Source organism: Mercenaria mercenaria, chromosome 3 (assembly GCF_021730395.1).
Source record: "Mercenaria mercenaria strain notata chromosome 3, MADL_Memer_1, whole genome shotgun sequence".
Classification (NCBI taxonomy): domain Eukaryota; kingdom Metazoa; phylum Mollusca; class Bivalvia; order Venerida; family Veneridae; genus Mercenaria; species Mercenaria mercenaria.
Window position 1 is genome coordinate 12,445,144 of NC_069363.1, and position 27,234 is coordinate 12,472,377.

Consider the following 27,234-nt stretch of genomic DNA (forward strand, 5'->3'; position numbering starts at 1 on the left):
TACTTTACAAGGTCAAAATGCATGCAGTCATTTTAAACTTTCATCGCAAAATAATGACAAAAACAACAACACATATCATTTCAAATTTTATAATAATGTGACACTAATCAGAAAGTAACCCAACAAGACAAACAGTTTTCTGAATAAACAAAATCTAAAAAATCATCTAAAAAAATCTACAGAGAATAATCCACATCGGTAACTTCTTCCGATTTAAAATTCACACACATTTCTAAACGTCGTCTGCAGAGTATATATATGCATGAACAACTGCATTGTTCCCACATTTTCACAGATCTGTAGAAATTTTAAACTTTTACAACTGTACGTATAACGATTCAAGAATAAATATCTAAAGTTTTTAAAACTCTGCGCCTGTTAACAACACGAACAAGAGCAACATTTAACGTGTTTCTAACTGTTACAGATATTTTTATAGACAATCAGGTTTGTCTACAGACCTTGCTACTCTAGCTTTTTTCTAAGATTCGCATCCAAATCCATACAGATGCTAGTAACAGGAATAATGATGAACACGTGAAAAAAAAAAACCTCTCCAGGGATACACATTTCATGCCAAAGACACTTATTCTATGTGTATATATATACACAGACAATGGACAATGACACAATGTGTTTTGAAAGCTTCTTTGTTATCCCCTGCCGAAGTCGCTTGAATATTGTTTTGGCGTTGTCCGTGTGATAGTTTTTCCGTGCGTGCGTGTGTCCGTCCAAAATTGAAAATGCATTTACTCAACAAGAGCACCGCCCTGCGGGTGCAGACGCTCAGCTGATTTTTTCTTGTCTCTGTATAAAAGAAATATTGTCATACCCATGATTTTCTAAGTCCAAATGGGGCCATAATTCTTTCAAAAAAGCAATGTAGAGTTTTAAAGCAATAGCTTTGACCGTTAAGGAGAAAAGTTGACCTAAACCAAGAAATCTGATATTTTCTAAGTCCAAAAGGGGCCACAATTCTTGCAGAAAGCAGGACGGAGTTACGTTTCTTGCTGTACAGAGTCAGCTTTTGATGGTGAACAAGTGTTGCAAGTTTTAAAGCAATAGCTTTGACAGTTAAGGAGAAAAGCTGACCTAAACACAAAACTTAACCAAAAATTCTGATTTTCCAAGTCCAAAAGGGGCCGTAATTCTTGCAAAAAGCAGGATGGAGTTATGTTTCTTGCTGTGCAGAGTCAGCTTTTGATGGTGAGTAAGGGTTGCAGGTTTTAAAGCAATAGCTTTGATAGTTTAGGAGACAAGTTGACCTAAATATAAAACTTAACCAAGAAATCTGATATTTTATAAATCCAAAAAGGGTCATAACTCTTGCAAAAAGCAGGATGGAGTTATGTTTCTTGCTGTACAGAGTAAGCTATTGATGGTAAACAAGTGTTGCAAGTTTTAAAGCAATAGCTTTGATAGTTAGGAGAAAAGATGACCTAAACATAAAACTTAACCAGGCAACGCCGACGACGATCAAGTGATGACAATAAATCAGATGAGCTAAAAACTATTTAAGCTAGAATCATCAACTTCACATACTAATTGATTAGCACAATAATGACCTTTCCTCACATGTTGTATTACCCCCTAGATCTAGTAAAAGCAGAGTTTTTCCTCTACATTTGTTTAAAAGATTGAAAATGCTTATAATTAAAAAAAAAATTTAAGATAGAACCGTCAAACCTCAATACTTAATTAAGTAGCACATGACCGCTGCTCACTTGTAGTATAACCAACATACCCCTCCCTTGATGCAGTAAAAACAGACAGTTTTCTCTTGATTTGGTATACTTATAAGGAAGGTATTTTTACTAAGGGCGATGGTCCAAGCAAATCTTTCATCTGGGTGTCTTTAGTAACTTAAGAATTATTGTGCTTTAACTGTTCTAAAGTTCAAAAATTCCCATAAAACAAAGTAACCCATTGATGGATCTTCATGAAACATAATACAAATATAGATCCACTATAGAGCAGAGTTTTTCCTCTATAGTTTGTAAAAATTAGGAACCAACAAACCGTTGCACATTCCTTTTGTAAATAACTTGTGTATAATAAAATGGAAGTTAAATATTTTTCAAAATACAGTTCCCACATTCACAAAACAACCTTTTCGGCGTGGGTGTGTGTGTGTGTGTGTGGGGGGGGGGGGGGGGGGGGGGGGGGGGTGTGTGTGTGGGGAGAGGTGGGTGTATATAAACTCACTCAATTTGCTTGTTAGTAGCAAGGATTATTCAGATATATAAGCGAAAGAAAAACATCTTTCCCACTGATACTGAACTACACGGACTAGACTATCTAACACGTACTATGCTAGAGAGCTTGGGATTTCATACGTGTACGCGTATACGTACGTGTAGTATATCCTTCAATTTTCCATAAGCGTCTAAGTTGTAAAATTTGAAAACATTGCAGTTTTCACATATCTTAGGCGTACACGTTCAAAAAGTAAACGTTACATCTTTAAGTTTAAACGTGTACATATTTATGTATAACCATAGAATCCATTATATTTTCGGACAATTTTAGACATAGAGGTTTTCTACACAAGCATCTCTTGTACTCTCAATCTCTCTTAAAACAGAAGTTGACACAAATACAAAACAAACATTGAGCAAATTTGAACACCTTATCTTAACATTCCTAACCTCACCAAATGAAAGACATTATGCATGAAGTTATAATTTTCGCGCAGTAGATAAACAATAATATACACTTGCACAATTGCAAAGGATGGGCCTGAAGTGGTAGTGAGCACTACTAAACCTATATTAGACAAGGTATCGCCGGTATAGAGTTAGGAATGCTAATAACCACTGCGTTTATCATATACCTAATATATCCTGTAACCCATCCAAAATAAGCGGAGGCGGGGATTCTAACCGGAAGCGGGAATTATAACCGGTTATGTATACAATAAACAACTCATTAAACCGATTGGCATTCCTTATGTGGTTGTTAGAACTCCTAAACCTTCATAGGGCACTGGGGCTACGCCCTCTTGCAGTATAGGTTTAATCGTGCTAATAATCACTGAAGGCCCTCAATTGCCGTTTAACTAAAAAGTGTATAATAATTTTCCTTCCCTATTTTAATGCCCGCTTCTATTTATATTGCCTGGGTTTCAGGATTTTGTCCTATGCAGTTTTTGTTTAAAGTAACGTTTATGATAACACAAACAGCAAACCGGCGATTTATATAAGGTGTCATGAATGAATGGTAATTACTGACCTGTCCATAGTTCAACACCAAATTCTGCTCGTCTTAAACTTGAAGAACAAAATTCTATGTTATAAAACACTTTATGAATAGCATTCCGGTAAGTAGTCAAAACTACTAGCCATCGATCCGTGCAATCCGATAAATATGTACCGTGTCAAAACAAATTCCACTATTTCCCGCCTCTCATCCTCGGTAACCGTATTCAGAATGCTATTTTACATACTTATGTCGCTATATCGCCGTTGAAGAGCTCTTCTCTTCATAGAACACACACAATACCTTTGTTGCACAATATCACATGCTTCCCGCAGGCTACTTTCATAAACTTTTATTACAAATGCCGACCTGGCCCCGTGTTCACAAAACATTTTTCAGTCTCAGCTGAAATCGAGTTTGAAATTTTAATATCAATTTTTCTAAAATTTCAAGGTTAAATTCCAACTGAGACTGACCATCAATACTGAATAGACACTTGAAAATAGTTATTAACTTAAAATTTAGTTTTTAACATGCTATTTAGATATAAATGACAAATAAAGTTTCATTATCAAACTCAGCTGAGACTGAAAATGTTTTGTGAACACGGAGCCAGAACACCCGGTCCCAATTTCACGAAAAAACTTAAGTAATTGCTTAGTTAAGTCTGTTATTTTATATGCTTGTTTTTGCCCTTTATGCGTGTTCAATGTTGAGTTTTTCATCTATATCAGAACCTTATATGACTATTTCGTAGATCAAAACATAATAATTCTGAATGTTACAAAAAAAAACGAAGTATAGAAATGAGAAATATGCTTAAGCAAATACTTAAGTTCGTTATATCGTGCTTAGTAGAAATATCATATTTGCGTGATTGAAATAAGTACTACAGACAAATACTACTAACCATAGTATAATTTTGCTATAAATACATTGTTATAGGAAAAATCAACATAAAATGACTATAACTTAAGCAATAGCACAATTTTAAAATAACAGATTTAACTAAGTAATTACTTGTTTTTTCGCGAAATTGGGGCCGGATCAGCATGGTGCGGCCTTGATCTTTAGCGAATATGACACATTTTATTCACCTAGTGGTGTTATTTATACCAAGGAGTATAAACTCATTCTTAAGACATTTTTGCACATAAAACTACAAAAATTACAGCATCAGTTAATATTCTAGCGAGCATTGGAGCGATTTTCATTGTCATCTCGTTTTACAGTATTTGATATCAAAATTCACCAAATGTGGGTCTTGTTTACTTTTTAACTATCGTATTTAAGTGAAGCATGAAGAAACAAGTATGAATAAATTAAGCGGCGTGAGGGCTTCGAACTAGAGTACGCCAACAGCAGTCAAACTGAAGTATTGGACGTTCAAATGTAACAAACTTCATATACCGGTATGTAAAAATGTGTATACATGTAGTAAAGTATTAACATATGCCAATGAAAATTTTGTCAATTTTATCATTTATGTAAAAAATACAGTTTGCTAGTCTAAATCTACACTTTGTTACATTTTTGGAAAGCATTACATCTGAGGGCCTGACAGTTACTCAAATATACGTGCTTTCTTTTTTTTTTTTTAGAAAACACGGTTCGTACAAGACTGGAAAATGATTTAATGTATTATATTATGCAAATTAACGGACAGGATTAATCGTATAGTATTTGTAAAGTTTATAAAAGTATAATTATTACTGTTAGTGATTAAGAATTTTCAATTTACAATCAATTTCAGTATCCTAAAACAAAAATTTGGTATAATCATTCGATTCACTCGTACAAAAACAAAAACAGAGAGGTTTCAGGAGACGTTATGCTTGTCTGCGTACGAATACATGTTGGATTCTTATCAAAAATTTCTAAAACGCTCGAGGTCTTATTATTCACAAGACTGAAATTTCCGTCGTACTTTTTAGTAAAAAGTTTGTTACATTTACGTGTTATGTAGCTAAGTGATTTTTTTGCAGACATTAATTTTTTTAGATACTTAATACTATTTATAATGAATTCCCCACGTTATTATACATGGAATCTAAACATATCTAACGGTTACACATTGAACAAGGAGGAACCATATCTGTACAGACGTTATCTCACCAAGATTAACGGCTACTATATCTAAGTATTAATTAAGTCCCAAATGATTAACTGCGATAGAATCCAAGTGTAGAATAAGTGTTATCTATAGAAGGACTACATTATAAGTAATAGATCTATATATAATACCACTTACATTTATTACATCTGTATATTAAGACCAAGCTTGTGTGACCCAAAACTGATCAATATTTGCGGGTTGTATTCACGGCAATAGCAAATGTTCAAATAGGAGCTTAAACAAATGAGACCAAAATTACAATCGGTAAATTCCGCTCAAGTTTCTTTTGTACGTTGTTACTGAAATCATTACCTAGGAACCCAATCTGAGAATTTCTACTTCAAACTGATATATCAGAAACTTGATTAATGCCAATTAACACTAACTGGCGTAAATTTAGTGGGATCTTAAATGCATAAATATTAGGTATGATTTATCCTGATAAAGCACGATTTACCAATACTTCCCAAACTATTTATGACCGAGGCATTCCGAATCAGCAGACGAGAACACGTATTCACACGGAATTCGCTGATCACTTCATTTATATTATGCGATCTCAGTTCCTTCACTGGTGGAATGTAGCAAATGTTTGATTGTATTCATAAACGTCAAGATCCCGTTTGACTAACAGACAGCAAATCATTTCTAATTTTACATTTTTAAAGATGAATCAATAGCTGGGTGACTAATCCATGTGACATTTTGGTATCGTACACATGCGGAAAACCGCTCGATTCATGTGACATTTCTTGTTATTTGATGGACTTTGATAAAATAAAAACCACTGAAGACAGAAAAATGAGTGCTTTCCTCAGTTTAAAACGTCTGTCAGACTTTATCAATACCGTCTTCAAACACTTCGCCCAAATACCAGTGTGTATGTTACCTCACATTTGGTCCATAAAAACATTTGGACGTACTGTCTGAGAAAGGTATCAAGAATGTCTGCCAGATGCTTCATGGTGACAAAAGCATCCATTTTCCTGTCTTCGACGCTTTTTGTTTCATTAAAATCTGTGAAATAATAAGGAAATTATAAGCAAAACTTTTACCTGAATCGAGCGATTTCCCCAGTGTGTACAATACCGAAAAGTCACATTGGATGACCGCCCAGTAATAAGATAAAACTCAACAAATAACTGAACAAAATAATGTTTGCTTGAATGCTGAAAATTTAGATGAACGAAAATAACGGAATTTCTTCAGACGTAAATCACAGATAACTGAACAACATTGGAATAACAGTACAACAACAGTTTTCATTCGTTGTTCGGCGGTGACCCTGCGGTCTGGAGTTTCATTACATGGTTGTATATCTTGAGAGCAGGGCCAAGTTTAAGGGACAGTCCCTGGAGAACGTCTGATCTTTTCAGCAATAAAAGGGACTGACCATCAATTTCCTGAAGAAAAAAAAAGATCACAAATTCTTATATTTTGTACATTCTGTTATATTTTCCTTTTTATTTGAAAGCAGAAGATATTATAGCAAATAAGTCATGTCATACAATCAGAACAAAGTTCAAGAATTAAAAGTATTCTGTAAAAGTGTCTGAACTTTCTCTAGGACGTTTTCAAAAAGCTACACGAAATACGTCCGTATATTGAATGCTGATAGTGTCATCATGTTTTGTGGCATTTGTATATTAAGTAATCGAAACCAAAAATGATTTTCCTTAAGAAATGAGACAAAAGTTTCAGAAGTATCGGATTTGATACTTCAAACAAGTTTGATACGGGAAATTTCCATGAAAAATGATTTGATAATACTTTTAGAGAAACAGACAAGGAAATAAAAAGTCTACAGGGTTATCTGTTTTGGTTAATCTTAAATATCTGGATCAAACTAAATTTATTGACATAATTATACATTGTTATCTAAATAATTCTTATCAAATACATATTTTTTGTATCTTGTTTTGCACCATAAAAGCTTTTAATATTTTCACGATTTCTTTTCTGATTTTTCAAACTTGACTATAATCACCTTAGCATATTAACTATAAAAAAATATGCGTAAATTTGTAAACGGAATTTCGCGCTGAATAAAAGATGAAACATTTAGGTGAAAATAAAAATTGAATTCCGCTAAAGTACGAACGCATGTAACTGTTATAAATGGTCGTTTGAACATTTTCGATCTTAAGTATAAACTATTGTCAAATTGCGACATTTTTAACCCTTATCATGCTGGACACGATTGATTCTGCCTCTGCGACCAGTGTAGATATTGATCAGCCTGAACATCCGTGCAGTCTGATTATGATCTTCACTGTCCGCCATTCAGTCAGTATCTTTTTGGTAAGTACCTCTTTTAACAGTTAATCGGACTGTCCAAACTGAAAGATGGACAAGTTCACCAGGGTAAGGGTTAAGTATGATCTATTGTCAAACTGCGACATTTTTAACCCTTATCATGCTGGACACGATTGATTCTGCCTTTGCGACCAGTGTAGATATTGATCCGCCTGCACATCCGTGCAGTCTGATTATGATCTTCACTGTCCGCCATTCAGTCAGTATCTTTTTGGTAAGTACCCCTTTTTAACAGTTAATGGGATTGTCCAAATTGAAAGATGGACAAGTTCACCAGGGTAAGGGTTAAGTTTGATCTATTGTCAAACTGCCGACATTTTTAACAGATATAGTCTTTGTAAAGTTTGCATTTGTTTAAAAAAAAACAAAAACAATGTAATTTGGAAATAGTTTACCTGTACTTTAAAGGCGTTTGCTGATTCGCTGAAACCTTTTTCATTGAAGTAGTGTACTACATCAGTAATTGACCACTGTGTTGCATTTGGATATACCTCCTGATGTGGTTCACTCTCTCTGGGAAAAAAGACAGGTCTAGTCATAAAAGATAATGTTAAGCCATTATAAGAAAATGTTTTATCAGAAGATCTTTTGGAAGGATAGAATGCAACCAAGAAAAATAATAGCCAACTCTGTTTAAGTCTGTTCATGAGAAGTAACGGAAAGGGCAACACCCCTCACGCCCCTAACACCGGCTTGAGCGGAATTCTATTTCACAAATATTGAATAGATTCCATGATCCCTGAGGACCAGAAAATACAACGACACTGAAGCACACTGTTTCCTGCGTTCCTGCAGGGTATTGTGTCTTGATAACACAATCAACATGTAACTAAAATAGAATGAACAAATAAATACCCATAGTAATTAGCAGATAATGCTTCTTGTGTCATTTTCATTATTTAGAAGAACGTTTCCATATATTAATTTTGATTCACTCCTTTACCACTCTGTTATGTTAAATAATGTTCTTTCTTGAGAAAATATATTTACCCATTTTTGTCTCGAGTGCTAGTAAATGATTCTGAAAAGAAAAAAATACACCGATTTATGACAAACATAGACTTACGTTGAATCTGCCAAATACGTATGTATGGTTCATATGTAGAAAAATAACTACTTTTCAAATTCTTTTCCATGATCAGTGTTATTTTCTGTTGATAGAGAACAGTTTTATGATATTTTAAGGTAATTATTCCCATCTCTTTATAGACTTAATTAATTATCAATTTGTAAAATTTTGTTTACTACCAGTAAATCGAAAGTGTCCTTTGCTTTTTTACAGAAAATGATGTTCATAGAATTATTGTGAAAACTAAAGCAAACGTAACGCTTTAATTCCATAAAATAGCTAAACGCAAGAAATGCAGAAACTTGAACAGAACTACTGTATCAGACTTACCAGAGCAAAGACATTTTGCGGGCGGATAATACACTAACTAACTTACCACAGGCTGTGACCAGTATTGTACTATCTATGAAGACTAACTTGCCAGAGTCTGTGGATTTTACGGTATTGTCTCTGAAGACTGTTACTGTGGTTACTAACTTATCGTGTATTTCAAAGTACTATCTTTAAAGACTATTACTATGGTTACTTAAGAAATAATAAGTTCCCAAACGTGGTTTATCGTAGAATAAAACTCGGGTTATTCTAGGATAAATCACACTTGTGAACTTATTATTTCGATTCTAACACGACATAATAGTATTAAAAGTGTTAGAAAAAAATGTTAACTACTTTTTACGACCGTGCTATGCACCTGGATCGAATGACGTCATTGCACGCGAGTGGTTTATTGAAGAATTACCCCGAGATAGATTTTGCTCTACATGTATGTAGGTTATTTGCTGGTCGTGTTAGAATTCCTTATTGGAGTCTGGTTTTTACGGTAGTATCTACATAGTGTTGCTATGGTTACTTACTCGAGTCTGTGGATTTAACATTCTATCTACATGTTGTTACTATGGTTACTTACTCGAGTCTGTGGATTTAACGATACTATCTACAGATTGTTACTAGGGTTACCTACTCGAGTCTGTGGATTTAACGATATTATCCACAGATTGTTACTATGGTTACTTACTTTTAAAGCCTGTCGATGTAACGGTACTATCATCAGATTGTTGCTATGGTTACTTACCAGAGTCTGTGGATTAATCTGTTCTATCTACAGATTGTTACTATGGTTACTTACTTTTAAAGCCTGTGGATGTAACGGTACTATCATCAGATTGTTGCTATGGTTACTTACCAGAGTCTGTGGATTAATCTGTTTTATCTACAGATTGTTACTATGGTTACTTACTTATTAGAGCCTGTGTAACACTTACTCTGTGATTTTAAGGCGCTATCTACGAACATTTACTATTGTTACTACCTTAAACAAGTCAATGGATTTTATGGCACTGTCCTTGAACACTTACTGTGGATACTGACTTACCAGAGTATGTGGATTTTACGGTACTATGTATGAAGACTATTACTATGGTAAATTACTTACACAGTATGTGTATTCAATGCTATCATCTATATAGAGAGAGTTACTATGGCTACTTTCTTATCAGAGTATGTGGGTTTCATGGTACTCACTATAGAGACTGTTAGTATGGTTACTAACTTACTAGAGTCTGTGGATTTTACAATACTACCTATGAACACTTACTACGGTTACTACTTACCAGAGTGTGTGTATTTCATGGTACTATTTATGAAAATGGTAACTATGGTAACTAACTTAACAGTCTGTACATGTAACAATCTCTGTAGACTGTTACTATAGCTTCTATTTACCAGAGTGTCGATTTTACGGGACTATCAACGAAGACAGTTAACATGGTTACTACTTACCAGAGTGTGGATTTCATGTTACTGTCTATGAAGGCGGTTACTATTGCTACTAGCTAACCGGAGTCTTTGGATTTTTACAATTCTATTTATGAAGACTATTACTGTGTTATCAAACTTATAAAGCGCCCTTGGATTTTAAAGTACTACCTATATATGAAGGGTAACGCACTTACCGGAATCTGTTGATTTCATGGTACTATCTATCACATTTACATAACTGTTTTCTTCAATATCATCTATATCTACACCATCATTGACACATTCACTGCAAATCCACTTTCCTGAAACAACAAACAGTAAGTATTAGCCCAATTTCTAATCAAAGTAAAACACTTGTTGTAAGTAGGGATTTAGTCACCACTATATGAGATATTAACTTCCTAGCTGAACCAGTCGAGGTGATTACCAGATCCCAGACTGTCTCAGCGCATTACAAAAATAGAATTGTACCCGTAGAACACGGATGCCCCCACATACTATGCCATCCTCTAAATAACAAAGTTTTTAATACAGACCATCTTTACATGAAGGATGTTCGACTAAAAGTTTGAAGCAACCTGTATTCAGATAAAGTGCATCCGAGCAACTTCGAATCCATTCCTTCAAAAAAATGTAAGAGGGGTTGAACACACCAAATTCTTCACTATGGCCTATTTTGTGAAATTAAGAAAGAGCCATAACTGTAGAAAAAAAAATAGCCACAGAAAAAATCCATTATTCATGGTCATCGTCACATCAAGGTCCTTCATTTGTGAAACTTTCGAGCATATCCTTTCAGCAGTGCTTGAGAAGTTGGACACACAATTTTTTTCTCTACATGCTATACAGAAAAACTATCAAAGGGTCATAACTGCGGTAAAAATAGTCACAGGCAAAAATTCCTTATTTTATAGTCATCTGCACAATAAGTTTGTCCATCTGTAAAAGTTTGAAGCAAATCAGCTAATGGGAAAGGTTGGACACACAAGATTTCGGGACTGAACGGACGTACGGACGAGCCCACATTTGAATTATTAGGTAGCTATAGGAACAATAGATAGCTGTAGGCCTACTTTTTCTTTGATGTCATTCATTTCGCAAGGAGGGGCCTCTCTGGCCGAGAGGTTAAGGTCACTGACTTCAGATCACTTGCCCTTCATCGATGTGGGTTCGAGCCTCACTCGGGTCGTTGAATTCTTCATGTGAGGAAGCCATCCAGCTGGTTAACGGAAGGTCGGTGGTTCCACCCAGGTGCCCGCTCGATGAATAATGCACGGAGAGGGGCACCTGTGGTCTTCCCCCACCACCAAAGCTGGAAAGTCGACATATGACCAATAATTGTGTCAGTGCGACGTTAAACCCAACAAAATAAATAAATAGAGGATATTTGTTTGTTTTGAGTGAATATGGAATATAGCCTATCTCAATGAGAAGTGAGAAAATTTCAAATATTTTCACAAGCGTAGCGCGAGTGAAAATGTGAAAATTTTCTCACTTCGAGGTGAGATATATTCCATATTCCCGAAAAACGAACAAATTTTCTTTTTATTTTACGCTCAATTACGTTGAGATGTGCATTTTGCCTATATTTTAATCTCGGCGCGGGAAACAGACGCGCGTAAACAGACATGACGTCAGACGTGCTGTGACGTTATAATACGCATACAACTTAAAGTTCCATTTTATTTTATTTTTTTTGCATAACGTTATGTAATTCTCTTTAAGTAAAATAATTTGAATCGAGAAATGTACTATATTTTAAAAGAACAAAGTGAGACTACAATTTTCTTCCTGTTTTAAGCAAATAATTTAAAATTCATACACAATGTAATAAGGGGGCGGAGCTATATCTCTCACAGTGTGAAAATATGAAAATATTTAACTGATAGAATACAGTATTTCATTAGTTAGCATAAAATAAATCATTCCGCAAGGCTTTTATGTGGCTATTTTTCTTTAACGTGGTTAAAACAGTAGAGATAACAAAAGAATAGCCACATGTAGGAACGGACACACGGAAGGACGTACGGATAGCAGCAACGCTCTATGTCCTCCACATAAATGTGGGGGGGGGGGGGGCATAAAAACAGGCTGGTAGCACCAACAAAAATCCGCAAAACTCTTGAATATGAAAACACATAAATCATTTTCCGCGACCGGTATATTTTATTTTTTAATAGGTCAAATAGTAGACTAACACTACAAATTGATAAGTTGCCCTCAAAATAGTTACTAGCAGATCGATTAAATTTACTTCTAGTGTTAATATATTTTCAAAAGTCAGTAAATCATAATTTTATATATATTTGTTTAAAGACAACACCTCATTTTTGTAATGTCACTTGTATTGCATACAATAATCCATCGCGATTATAAACATTCGTCAAAAATATAAGGTGTGACAAGGCTGTCAATGCTATTTTATTTTTGTAATAAATATGTCCCATGGTTTTAATAAACTGTCTGCCCTTTTTGCAAATTTTTAATCATTTGGCGAACTCAAAAGAATTTAGCATATCGGGCTATTGGATCGTATAATTTCCTTTTGCTACTTTATAATATAACTAGGGGAGACCGGGGATAGTTGTTACATGGGGTAGGTTGTTACATTGCAAATATTGAAGTGATGACGCATCATATAAAGTCACAGATTATGCGTGTTTGTTAGTTTTAAAAGTCGCCATCTTTTACGGATGCGTTATTTAACTTGGTGACAGTTATTTGAAAAATAGAACAAAAAGCTAGATTTTGGGCCACGTAAGTAAATTTTCGAGTTTTTCATACATTTTTGGTTCATGTGCACACTTGAAATATATATAAAACTTTAAAAATGTTGTTGGACTAAGCAAGGAATTGTGCTAAAAATCGCAAAATCTCAAGAGGTTACATGCTTTCTCTGAGTTGTCTACCTTAGATATTGTCACGTATCTAGGGGTCGGGGCATGTTGTTACAATTAGTGTGGGGCACGTTGGTACATACTACCAGTTGACCCCAAAGAGAAGATTCACAAGAGAATCTTTATTTGAGACTGGAACAACCGTATTAGGCCTTCCTGTTTGAGACGAGGGAAACCAGAACACTACTATTGTTATAGTAAATGCCCGATTGAACCAGGAAGCTGCATATGGGGATGGACATTGTTGGCTCTATGCTGTAGTTACATTGAATAGCAGAGATGACAACTACCCCATGCGCATACTACTGAAAATGAAGTGAAATGACCATGCCAGTTACTATACAGATTTTTCAAATGGCCAAAATGTAACTGACGATATTAAGCGCTACCTTATATTGTCGACGTTGTGTAGCTGCCTTGGCACCTCTGCCATCTTAAAAACCATCAGAGCTTCTCTGGCGATACAAACATTATTGCAATTTGTCTATGAAAATGTCGTATTCATCGGAGATATATATATCTTGTCCTGATTGGTGTGAATAGAAATGAACATTACAGTGGCGTCAATAAAATCTAATAGTGCAATAAGAGCAGCGAACAGCTACAACAGGCCTGCGTTTTCTCCAGGTAAGAAATGCCAATTTAGAATGACTGCTAGATGGCGAAAGAAGGTAAAAGAGCTCTTCTGACAGATACGCCCGAAAAGAGTGCTAACATAGTAAAATAAGAATTCACCATGAAACTGTGGAAAATTTGTCAAAAATGAGCAAAACAAGTGCTCAAAACTAAAGAACAGAAAGCAACAAAACAAAAGAAAAATGCAAACAGATGTAAACATCGTCCTATTTGTCATCATTGTGGATATGATGGAGAAATAGAAGAGATGTTTTGATTTAACCATATTGTATTGCCTATATACATGCAAATAGATACAAAAAAAATACAAGAAGCAGTTTCAGTAAATAGTAGGGGCCTATAGCATTATTCAGGCTTGCATTAATGCTGAAAAAAATGGAGTATGGACCTGTACGGTTTGAAATTCGCAAGGTTTTGTTTAACTTCAAAGGCTCTATTACCAACTCGGTGAAATGATTCATTTGTGAAATGAAAATGCTGTGTTATACATGTTATAAACAGACTGGAAAGCATTGTATGTTTACTGTTGTGTTGTAAAAATGTAAATTCTTTGTAAAATTGTAAAATTGCTTATTGTAACAATTTGCCCCAGACCCTGTAACAACTTACCCCAACGGTGGGGTAAGTTGTTACATTACACCAGCATAATACAACTATCTTTATCGGATAGAAATATTCTTCGTTTTAGAATTAATAGTACAAATTTGAAAATTGCAATGATTGAGCTTTACAAAGATAATAAGCTGGACAAAATCGGTTAAATAATTCATCCGATACAATATAAAATATGAAAAATGTAACAACTATCCCCGGTCTCCCCTACATACTGTGAGTGATTCAAAAGACAGTAAAGGGTTTGTAAGATTAAAAAACAAAAAGCGGGATGTATTTAGTTGCCCCTGTAATACATTGTATTTCATTTCTCTGCGTAGTCCTTGACTATCTTAATCCAGATACTTCCGTTATTTAGTGATAAATACATGAGGGGCGGAACTAAGTCCCTCATGTTGGCAGACTGGTTCTTAGAAGGATGGTGTTGAAAAAAAAAACACGACCCTTTTGTTGCTCTTTTCACGTTAAGACTGAAAACCCTCCTCAGATTTATAGTTTTAGTAACCAATATAAACTTAAAAGAGTTTGGCATGTGATTCCTAATAATCATCCAGTGATTTTCTAATGATAGCAATGCCGTGAAATGACACTTCAGAACATTTGATTTTATGCACTGACTGCCGGTCTCAAAGTTGTCAATGTTACCTACATCTGGAAACCAGTATCAAACGCTGAGAACCAGCCAATTAATTGTGAAGGTTTAAAGACTGACAAAAAACTTCTTGTTATAGCACTGGGCAGTGTTTGCTTTTAATTTTTCTCACAATCAAACTTCATATACGTCTTCCTTTAAATTTAGAAGACATTTATTTAAATCAAACTATACAATACTTCGTAGATGTTTGTTTTTGTTTCATTCGGGAAACATAGACACTGAGGCCCGAAACAAATTAAGCTAGGTTTCTATCATTATCGAAATGGTACCTTGTGGTTTATCGTCAACTTTTGGGACGTGGCACATCATATGATATCCTTTATCACAGGCATCACAAAACAACATACAGTCCTGAAAAACAGAAACAAAAATAATCTTTCAAATGACGTCATTTTCAACTAATACTGAAATGATACATCTACAGTCGGGATATGCCAACATGATCTTTGTCATAAAACAAACAAGAGGGCCCTGAAGGCCCTGTATCGCTCATCTGACCTATGGACCTAAAAATCAGATCATCAAGATTAACATTCTGACCAAGTTTCATTAAGATATGGTCATAAAAGTGGCCTCTAAAGTGTTGACTAGCTTTTCCTTTGATTTGACCTAGTGACTTAGTTTTTGACCCCACATGACCCAGATTCGAACATGACCTAAAGATCATCAAGGTTTACTTTCTGACCAAGATTCATGAAGATATAGTCATAAATGTAGCCTCTAGAGTATTAACAAGTTTTTCCTTTAATATTTTAAGCTGGTGACCTAGTTTTTGACCTAACTTGACCCAGATTTGTTCTTAACCTAAAGATCATCAAGATTAACATTCTGACCAAGTTTCATAGAGATATTGCCATAAATGTGGCCTCTATAGTGTTAACAAGCTTTTCCTTTGATTTGACCTACCTAGTTTTTGACCCCAGATAACCAAGATTTGATCTTCACCTATAGATCATCAAGATGAATATTCTGACTAAGGTTCATCAAGATATAATCATAAATATGGCCTCTATAGTGTCAACTAGCTTTTCCTGTGATTTGACCTGGTGACCTAGTTTTTGTCCCCACCTGACCCAGGTTTGAATTCGACCTAAAGATTATCAAGATTAACTGTCTGACAAAGTTTCATTACGATAAGGTTATAAATGTGACCTCTAGAGGGTAACTAACTTTTCCTTTGATTCGACCTGGTGACCTAGTTTTGACCCCAGTTGACCCAGATTCTAACTTACCCTAAAGATGACCAAGATAAACATTCTGACATAGTTTCATGAAGATACAGTCATAAATGTGGCCTCTACAGTGTTAACAAGCTTTTCCTTTGATTTGACCTGGTGACCTAGTTTTTTACCCAATATCGAAGTCGTCCAAGATATTATTGAGGGTAACATTCTGACCAAGTTTTATTAAGATTGGGCCAAAATTGTGACCTCTAGGGTGTTAACAGTCAAATTGTTGACGACGGATGACTGACGACGACGGACACAGGGCGATCATAAAAGCTCACATTGAGCACTTCGTGCTCAGGTGAGCTAAAAATTAAGTCATGAAAACAGCTGGAACTACAACAATTTCCATTTGCACACAGTAGGTCATAAATCATTTATAAAAGAACGCCAATATAGCATCAGGGTGCTGAACAAAAACCACCAATAATCAAATTCCACAAAATAAATGAGTCATCCAGGGACCTACAAGTAATAGGAAATGGGAAGCATAAATGATTAAAAATTTACAAGCCATTAAAATTTTAAAATATTGTAGTCTACGAAATAGCAAATGGCGTTCCATAGATTGAGAATATTATCCCAGGAGACTTGCATGTATAGAAATGTCATATACCACACGTAACTTTGTAGATCTCTCAATCTGTGTTATAATTTCAAATAAACTAAGCATGAGTACAAACCTGGATTCATACTAGTATGCAAATTGAATTTTGTAAACGATGAACATGACATTACATATCGTACAGCAACGCTCGACTATACAGAAAAAATAAAATAATGAAAATACAGACATAAACAGGTAGAAAAAGGGCATCACTTTGAGTCAAAGAACGTCACTCCTCTTAATGACATAACAGATCACACCAAAAATGCTTATCGGTAAAGGGTCATAACTTTGTAAAATAGCAAAACAGAGTTATGAGACCTGTGTATTGCATGTGAACAAAGGTGTAAAATTTCAAACAAGCCCAACATGTGGTTACTAAGATACCAGCCAGCTTATAGACAAAAACTAAAGCATATCGTGACGCTGACGCCAAGAAAAAGGTGAGAGCAATAAATCAACCTATTCTTGAAATATTCGAGCTAAAAATGCACCGTGTACAAGAAAATGCAGGCATAATATTTTAAACAGTTAGCGTGCATTTGCTGCATGTAACAGCTGTTGATTAATGCAACAGTTTTTTTTCCTCCAAGCACCATACAGTTTTAACTTTAAGATAAACAAGTAATAGCTTCCTCACAAGAAACAGATGTGGAGATCAATAATGGCTACTAAATGTTTCAACATACCGCTTCACCAGGGTCTGCGCAGATGCAGCATGTTTTACAATCAATGCATTGCCAAGCTGTGTTCCTCGCACGTGCTGCAAGCTCGGGGGCGTAATTCATGCACGAGGGATGAGCTGAAACGATAAAACAAATATTGATTCCAAAATACAACTGATAAAAGAACATACCTTGAACTTACTGTCCTGTACACATGTCGTCATTTCTTAACACAATAAATTGATGAAGACAAATGACTGTGTATTTCAGACACCGTCATGTTTTATTTAAGCTATTGTATAAAAATTGTAGATCGATTTGTCATGGAGGAATCAAGTAACAAAGTGTCTAAATATATTTCACCATAATAATAATAAATCTGGTTTTGCACTATAAAAATTAAAAATATAAATATTGCCAGTTTTTAAAAGTGTCAACCACCAGGGTCTGGCCAGTCATTCAAATGACGGTTTGTCGTGGTTGTATTCGGGGTCCACAGTGAAAGTTTCACAAGAAACCCATCTCTCTTATTTGGTTTCGACCAGTCTTTTTCCAACACTGTACAGGTCAAGAACTGAACACCAAATGCCAGACTGAGATACGAGAATACCGGCCTGCTCAAGTTTTCTATATCTCCGACCAAACTTTTTAGAGGGTTATACTTTAATCATATTGGGACTCTCTCTGTGCCACTCCGGGGAATGTATCATGCACAAACGTGCACATCAGTATAGCAGATCGCATTTGTAACAGATTTCGTACGTATGCGATCGCATTCGTAACAGATAAAATGTGTTACGAATGTGTTTGTCCAACATGGGGGTTGACATGAGAAGCACATATGTATCATGTTGAGTTTTATACTGCAAATGTTCAATGAGTTGGTTGTCATCGCAACATCATTAAATGACTGCCATAAGCACCATCACAAGTTACCGTCGTCGATGTCAATGATGTCAAAAAAAAAAAAAAAAAAAAATGAGCCGCTTCATGAGAAAATGGGCCTTCGGGAATATTCGAGGCATTGCAACCAGTGTGCCCGGATAACTCGCAAAAGTCAGATTTCCAAATACTTTATTACAAATAATAACCATTTATTGACAATACGTTGTGGTCATATTACACCTATTACTCCAAACGTCTCAAATTGTGGCACCCTGCAGAATGGTTTTGATGAATGTTATGTTTGTTTGTTGGATTCAGCGCGCCTGTTTTCAAAAGTATTTAGGTAATACAGTTTAGGGCAGTTTATGTAAACCATTGATCCTAGAATGGACTAGTCCAAGATGATGATGATTATTATTATTATATTGTGTATTATTATTATGATGATGATGATGGTGATAATTATGATAAAAATGTCAATGATATTAAAATCAATACAGCAGCATCTTTATGTTAATAACAGACAACTTCCCAGCTTGATACAGCCTCGAGTGCCGAAAATTGCAACCGATACAATTAGTTTTCACACGGTCTCGAACGTGTGTCCCTCGACACTCTAGTCGATGTTTAGGTCTTTCCATTAGTTTGAATTGAAATTATACCCTTGCTCATATAGGAGTTTACGCTCAAACGTTCGTTTAAGGGTCTGGTAAAACGCACCGATAGACGTAATGTCTTAAGTGGATGGATGAGAGACACAATATCTCTGGAAATTCCGGCCCTGACCAGGAATTCAACCCGCTCCGCCGGTTTCGTAATCTGCAAAACTATCCACTGCACCACCCTCACCGATGGAGTTACTCGTGCCGCTCCTATAGAGATACAAAATAAGAGTGTTTCCATACGAATGCAGACACCAGGCCTGACAAGAAAACTCTCTTAGTAAATATAATCCAATAAAGTTCATGTCAGGGTTTTAAGTGGGACATATTTCATTTGATGTATCCATTGTCGTCAGTATTAAGTGTTTTAGACGTTTAAAGCAATGCGAAACAAAACGAAAACGAAAAACCTATCTTGCAGCGAACCCGCGGACGCCGACGCATCAGCATCAGAACAATAGCCATGAGCAGTCTTCGAACAGTGAAGCTAGTCACTTTTTTTAAGTATACATAAATGTATCTATTGTGTTCGCAAGACTAAAAAAAAGCAAATTTTGCCGTTTCAGCCATAACTCCGAGACAAATGGCGCGACATGGCTGTTTTAAAAGGAAGTGAGATCTTACATAAGTTTAATAACAATCAAATAATAAATGTAGTTTCCATTGTGTTGACAAGGATAAAATCATCATTTTTTGCCAATACAGGGACCGTAACTCCAAGTCAAATGGTGCAATACAGTTGTTTTTGAAAGGAACCGAGATCTTATAGAAAGATAAGTTGTATGCAATTTGAGTAAAAATAACAAAAAATGGGGTCTTTATCGCGTTCACAAGGCTAAAATCAGTAATTATTGCCATCTCTGGGGCCATTACTCCAAGACGAATAAGGTGATATGGCTGGTTTTCGAAAGGAACCGAGATATCAAAGATATATAAGTTCTGTGGAAGTTTTGTCAAAATCAAATAATAAATGTTGTCTCTGTCGTATTCACAAGAGAAATGTGAACGGATGGACGGTCGGACGACGGACGACGTACAAAGGATGATCACAATAGCTCACTTTGTCACTTCGTATACAAGTCAGCTCAAACATGTTACAAATGTGTTTCAGATGTAAAAATGCACTTTTTTGTTCATTTTTCTGATTGAAAATGACATGCAACAAATGTGATCAGATGTCACATCAAAAATCGGCATTGATCACATCCGTCTCCAAAATTGTTACATATGTGCTTGATTTCTGTTACATATGCGATCTTATTTGTAACAGGTGTTACATATGCGATCGCATCTGTAACACCTGTTACGAATGCGATCTGTTACAAATGTGGTCCTACATAGCTTCCTTACTAAACATTTACCTTTAGCATTACAGTCTTTACAAAAGAGTAATTCTTCTGGTTGTCCTTGTCTGTTTTGGTCCCTTGACTGCTGGCAGAAATCACAAAGGTGGGGTGGCATGACAGGTACTGGGGCCGACTCGGGCTCTTCCGGTTTCTTTGCAGCATTAGCAGCATTCAAACTCACACTTCGATTGAATTTCGGAAGCTGAAAAGAAAGGAAAAACCATAATTAATCTGTATGAATATCATTATTTGTAAGTGAACAGTATATGTCGTTACCGCAAGTGTACTTCTAGCAGATATCTGAGCCGTGCCATGGGAAAACCAACATAGTGGGCGTGCGACCAGCATGGATCCAGACCAGCCTGCGCATCCGCGCAGTCTGGTCAGGATCCATGCTGTTCGCTTACAGTTTCTCCAATTCCAATAGGCTTTAAAAGCGAACAGCATGGAGCCTGACCAGACTGCGCGGATGCGCAGGCTGGTCTGGATCCATGCTGGTCGCAAACCCACTATGTTGGTTTTCTCATGGCACGGCTCATCTAATGAAAAGATCGCGCATTTCGAAGAACAAGTTTGTTAGGCACGTTGTGACACAGAGTGTATATGTCAGTCACATTGTTTTCTTTCTTTTAAAATAACACTTTATCAAAAATGGTATTCGGTAAAATTTAATACATTAAGTGTTGCACTAAAAATTGTCGATCGGGAACGTGACTGCGGCCTGATAAGTTTAAGTGTGTCGGTCCATTTTTTAAATTGTTCTAATGACGATAACTTCCCTTTTTATTGGAAAAGCTTAATGCATGAAAGAGTTATACTATAAAAACCCTTAATATACATTATATAAGCTAGTAATGACTGAATGCCGCCAATGCAGGCATTTTTTGGGGATAAAGTATAAGTGTCACGGAACGCTTCGAAAACATTAGACTTTTTTTGGTGGATTTGCAAGTCACAAAAACATTGGCGGGATACATACAATAGCAGTAAGATGTACTTACGTTAACACAATAAGACCCTCAAGACATTTTCGCAGTTTCACACATACACTCGGAAAATAATAATATGTATTCATATAATATCAAGTGATTACACTTAAATATGCTGAAAGTTTTTCTGTGTCAATGACTTGGGAATTACCATAACTATATGATACCGAAAATTACATTTTTAAAATAAAAATGATTAAGATTTTGTCCACTTATGTATAGAACACCGCTATAAATAATAACTTGACACTTGAGCTGAATAATCGGGTGCATTAGATCTATGTAAGTCATCTAAATTTAGATCTAGCCTAATAACGAACGCTTTGTTTCGATTTCAATCTACGTACGTTTAATTTAGGAGGACGTCCCCTCTTCGCAAATACACTCATTGATTTCTGTAGTACAGGTTTTGATGTCCCCTGGAAACCATCGCCTTTTGCCCCACCGGCTTGTGAAGTTCCCCCATTTTTTTCTTCACGGAAAGGAACAAAGTTTCCGTTTTGTAGACAGGACAATCTGCCAGCATCAACTTCCCGCTGCACCGCCCAGTGCACGGGATAGGGACCAATGTCTTCTTGGTTTTGTTTCAACCATTTTTCAATTTCTTTGGCACTGACCCCTTCACAATCGTCATCAATTTGCATAGGCTCTTCGTCATCATCGTCGTCGTCGTCGTCAATATCATCACCGTCGGTAACCGAAATAGCACGATTCCGTTCTCTCAGTATACTATTCACTGCCTCATTGATTTTGAAACTAGCTAAATTAGAATTAAGTACATTTGACACAAAGCTTCGTTTTCTCGACTTGGTGGCGTTTCTGTAACTTGTCCCGCGTTTGTAAACGACCTTAATCACAATGCCTTTATCGACCAATTTTTCAAGATGCGCTTCCGTTTCTTTCCGCCCCAATCCATGCTTTCGCTCAACAAAGTGAGTAATACGCTCCAGATCCGGACGAGCTTTCCTCTTTCTTAACTGATCTATGATATCTAATATCCAGTCCTTGTATGTGTCCGTCGTTTCTGAGGTCATGCTGCATATAATCCTAAATTTTCTAAATAAACAAAAGACTAAAACTGATAGAATTACAGAAAATACAAGTCCCTGTAAACACTTCCCGTTTATAAACAGTGACACGACTTATAAAATCACGCATGCGGAGACGCACCGCAATGCATTATGGGCCGATTTATCGCATTCCAGTGAGCGAGGGATCTTAACTGTGTCACGCTATTTTATCCATTATGCGCAACTTTTGAGCGCCGTTACATTTCCAGTTGAGACACAAGATCCATTTCCTCAATTCACAGTTATTTCATATTTCGTATCAATTTCTTTTTAAATCACCATTTAGCTTAAGAACTGACCAAGCACGTTTAACATATTTACAGCGTATTCTTAACATAGATTGCAACACAATATTGTTATCCGCCGTGTTTACACGCACTGATAATGTGTACAACATTAATACTTAACAGTTTTCTAGAGCGCAATAGTTTATACATTACATACTGCGGTTTGATCAATAGAGCAAGCTATATCGAAGATCCGTGCGTGAACGATTTATTTTTCGCTTCAACACACCAAAAATAAGTATTCGTGTTTATATGTATACGTTTCTATATATCTGTTTTACTGTAGTGCGTAAATAAACGTTCAGAAAAAAAATAACTTCAACCTTGTTTGTCTGATAAACTAGAAAATTGGAAAATACGCATTAAATTTCGCATACAGTTAACGTAAATAGAAGGTGCTGTCGCATACTAATTTTAAGTCTTGTCTCAAATAATATCATTTAATACTATAAAACAATCAACTATCATAAATAACGAATGTGGCCGTTTGGCACGTACACCATAGCAAAAAAATTACATAAATATTTCACTGTACTGATTATATTTTGAACAGCATATATGCTTGTAGGGTATCTCCACTACCCCAACCACAAACCCGACAGAAATGCAACTTTTATTTTTGTTTTCTTTAATTATTACAGCTTGGTCTGAAAAAAAAAACCAACAACGACGTCGACCTTTTCAGAGGTTAAAAATTACAGAAACGTACACTTTAAAAGTTTTCTTAAATTTGTTATAAACAATAATTTGGACATAAATAATGACAAGTGTAAAACAGCCGATGAGAAGTATGATAGGGCCGTAAAACACTGTCAAAACTGTCACGGCTGCCAAACACTACTCTAGCTCTGTACACTACCAACCGTATATAAAAAATGATAGAGTTACTCGTATATTCATATGAAATTTGACATATTATACTGGCAACATGTATAATGTAATTTATTTAGTGTTATACTGATAAACACGGATTAAGTAAACTGCGCGTGACTTGCATTTAATCTAATCTGCAGTCATGTAAGATAAATCATTACGACTTAATCGACATGTACAAAATGTGTTACTTCCCTTTAATCGTTACTGACAATAAGTATACATGTCCGTATGTCAACGAAATTTGCATCTCATTTGCATATGCGTGTGTGAATGGTTAAAGTAAAAAAAGGATGGCCTGTATATCTACGTTAATTAATGATTCATACCACTCACGTACAGTAAGTAACAAATTAGTGTAAGATTTGCAGAATGAACAACAAGTTCTCATCTGGATGAATGGATTTTCGCCTTTCATCAATGTCGTTATCAACAGCGAGCGACACCTACTAAGTAAGTAAGTAAGTAAGTAAATATTTTATTATTGTGACATGTGCATAACATAATATATATATAATTATATAACAATATTTCAGACATATCAAAAGGAACCCGGCCCAGTGGGCCTATAAGTCACCAAAGAATGAAATACACGTGTGAAGTTAATGGCTTACAGTCAGATCATTCATAGGAAAAATACTCAAATAAAGTATCACCGTTCGTGTCTTTTTCATCCGTTAATTTGTTGGAACTAAGATAGTTTTATTTGATATACATGTTTCGGTTTATGGAAGGCCGTACACGCCATAATGTTATAATGGAAGTCTCTGGGATAACAATTGGTGGTTTCTAACCATTTATAAGTATAGTGGTTGTTGTGGTTGGGGCTTGAACAAGGTCGGAAACCTCCTAGATATGGTCAAAATAGTCAAATATTCTATGACCTCTTTTTAAATGCTATGGCTACTAGGTACCGATCTTTGTCTTAAATGGTGACCAGGACTCACATTCATCTGTATCTATATTTCCTTGCCAAATGGGCTCAAACTGGGTTTAAAACCTTCCAGTTTTTAATAGGGATAAAATAGTAATACTTTTTAAGAGCGAACGCTGCCCGTTTGCTCACATGACCCTCTAGTTCTACCCGAAGGCCACACAAAGTACCTTATCTTGGCCAATATCTACACATCTGTGACAGTAACTCGAACTTTCAGTCAAAAAAAAAAATAATTCTAGCAACTTTAATGACGTTAGTTTAAACAGATTTATTCCCAGAAATAAAGTAAATGCATTGATACAAAAATGTACATATGTCATACTTTGATCAAAGTAACACAGGAAAGGATAAGAATGGAAGACGAGTCAATTTAATGACGTTGAGGGACAATATATAAATTCATTTATTAGTTTTTGCACATTTTATGCTAGAATAGTGCTAGAGCATGTTCATTTCATGTTACAATCTCGGGATACGTTGGTACCCTCGCCCTACTTGTCTCGGGCACAAACCAATCCCTCGAGATTCTGCAGATCAAAAACACAAAAAAACACTGTTTTTTTCGGCTTTCAGGGGCCAAAATAGTATCTATAAACATATAGATAACTATTACAGGTTGAATTGCATAGTTTATATTGTAGGGATAACGCATGTTTTTTCGTGTTATAACGTCTGAAGAATCCTGAGGGATTGGTTGGTGCCCGAGCCCGTAGGGCGAGGGTACCAACGTATCCCGAGGGATTCTGAAGATGTTATAACACGAAAGGAACATGCGCTAACGCTATTCTAGCATAAAACGCGAAGAAAACTAATAAATGAATACATTTTCCCTCAACGTCATTAAATTTCCCTGAAGTGCGCGGGAATATCTGAGTTTTTTCACATTGACGTCATTTCCATTTGAATTATCCATTTTGGGGCCGTAATACGTTTACGCTTTGCCACGGAACGAGCATATATAAAAAGGTGTTTATCTCCCTGTTAACACACGTTTTCTCTCTTGATAAAACACACCCGAAAAGTGAAAATAACAGCAGTTTTATGCTAGAATGATTATCATCCCATTTTTACCAGTTTAAGTGCATTCATACATGTCTTGTTTACGACCTTAACCTTTATTAGTTTATACTAATTTATTTTAGGTCGACTGTGAAGCAAGTTCTACAACTCACATTAATCACTCTTGTCACCTCGATGGAATCCGTCGCCACGAGGGTATGAGAGAAGAGAAGCCAGTTTCCCTTTTAATGCTGAGCGCCAAGCAAGGGAGCTACTGGTACCATTTTCACGTCTTTGGTATGATGCGGCCGGGGGACCTAGTGGTAGAGTGTCTGCTTCGAGTACGAGTTTAAACCTTAACCTTGTCAACAGATGATCAAGGGAGCAGCCATTTTGTATTATTGTTGTTGTTACACAAACAGTTTTTAAAGGCTATCTAAGTAAATGGAAGCTTGCAGTTAATTGCTAAATGCTGTTATTGTTTGTTTTCCCGCTTTCAGGAGTTTACAGCATCTTTTTGGTGTTTTTTGTACACACAAATTTTCCGTCCAGTTTAGAACACATCGAGGCCTCCATCTAACAGCTCATTGTAATAAAAACAATATTCTTTATGATTTAGAGCATGGTTTCAGAGAACGACGATCTTGTGAGACACAGCTTCTACAACTAGTTGATCATCTGGCGAGAAATATGACAAACGGACAACAAACAGACATGATTTTATTGGATTTTAGTAAAGCATTTGACAAAGTCAGTCATCTTAAATTACAGGAACATGGCATCAACAACACAGTAATATTATGGATTAGGTCTTATGGTGATTCTAGCCCGCCCGCTTCGCTCAGTAGGTAAGAGCGTTGGTCTACGGATCGTGGGGTCGCAAGTTCGATCCTTGGGCGTGGCGTATGTTCTCCGTGACTATTTGATAAACGACATTGTGTCTGAAATCATTAGTCCTCCACATTTGATTCATGTGGGGAAGTTGGCAGTTACTTGCGGAGGACAGGTTTGTACTGGTACAGAATCCAGAAACACTGGTTAGGTTTACTGCCCGCCGTTACATGACTGAAAAACTGTTGAAACACGGCGTTGAAACCAAAACAAACAAATAAGGTGATTCTTCATTAGAGGTCCCAGTAACACCCGGGGTACCACAAGGATCCGTTCTTGGCCCTTTCTTTTTCTTTTATATATAAATGACCTACCCGACCAAATAACACCACAAGTTCGTTTGTTTGCAGATGACATTGCCGTATATTTAGCAATTAAAAATATGCTTGACTGGCAAACTCTCCAATATGATTTAGACAGTTGGTCAAACGGGAAGAAACTTGGGAAATGGAATTTAATCCAAGTAAATGTGTTGTTTTATGCAATCATTTTCTTTTAATTACATGTTACATGGACAAATCTTAGAAGCAGTTGACACTG

General features: G+C 35.9%; 1 protein-coding gene and 1 long non-coding RNA gene across 2 annotated transcripts; one reads left to right on the forward strand and one right to left on the reverse strand.

The window, feature by feature from the left end:
• Positions 1-73: 73 nt before the first annotated feature.
• Positions 74-23,224, reverse strand: LOC123525425 (histone acetyltransferase KAT6B-like). The gene is made up of 8 exons (XM_045304465.2): positions 21,985-23,224; positions 20,664-20,850; positions 17,780-17,892; positions 15,527-15,608; positions 10,652-10,759; positions 8,621-8,651; positions 8,026-8,143; positions 74-6,717 (listed from the first exon to the last, which is right to left on the reverse strand). The coding sequence occupies exons 1-8, from the start codon at positions 22,669-22,671 to the stop codon at positions 6,577-6,579; spliced, it is 1,467 nt and encodes a 488-aa protein (XP_045160400.1). The 5' UTR covers positions 22,672-23,224; the 3' UTR covers positions 74-6,576.
• A 774-nt stretch (positions 23,225-23,998) lies between these two features.
• Positions 23,999-26,273, forward strand: LOC123523659 (uncharacterized). The gene is made up of 2 exons (XR_006681156.2): positions 23,999-24,320; positions 25,947-26,273. It is a non-coding gene; the product is annotated as an uncharacterized LOC123523659 (long non-coding RNA).
• The last annotated feature ends 961 nt before the right edge of the window (positions 26,274-27,234 follow it).

Coding starts and splice junctions, on each gene's coding strand:
- LOC123525425 (XM_045304465.2), bottom strand. CDS start 22,671: ATGACCTCAGAAACGACGGACACATACAAGGACTGGATATTAGATATC. Junction 20,851..21,984: donor GACGTCCTCCTAAATTAAAC/GTACGTAGATTG, acceptor CTTTCTTTTCAG/CTTCCGAAATTCAATCGAAG. Junction 10,760..15,526: donor AGTTGACGATAAACCACAAG/GTACCATTTCGA, acceptor TTGTTGTTTCAG/GAAAGTGGATTTGCAGTGAA.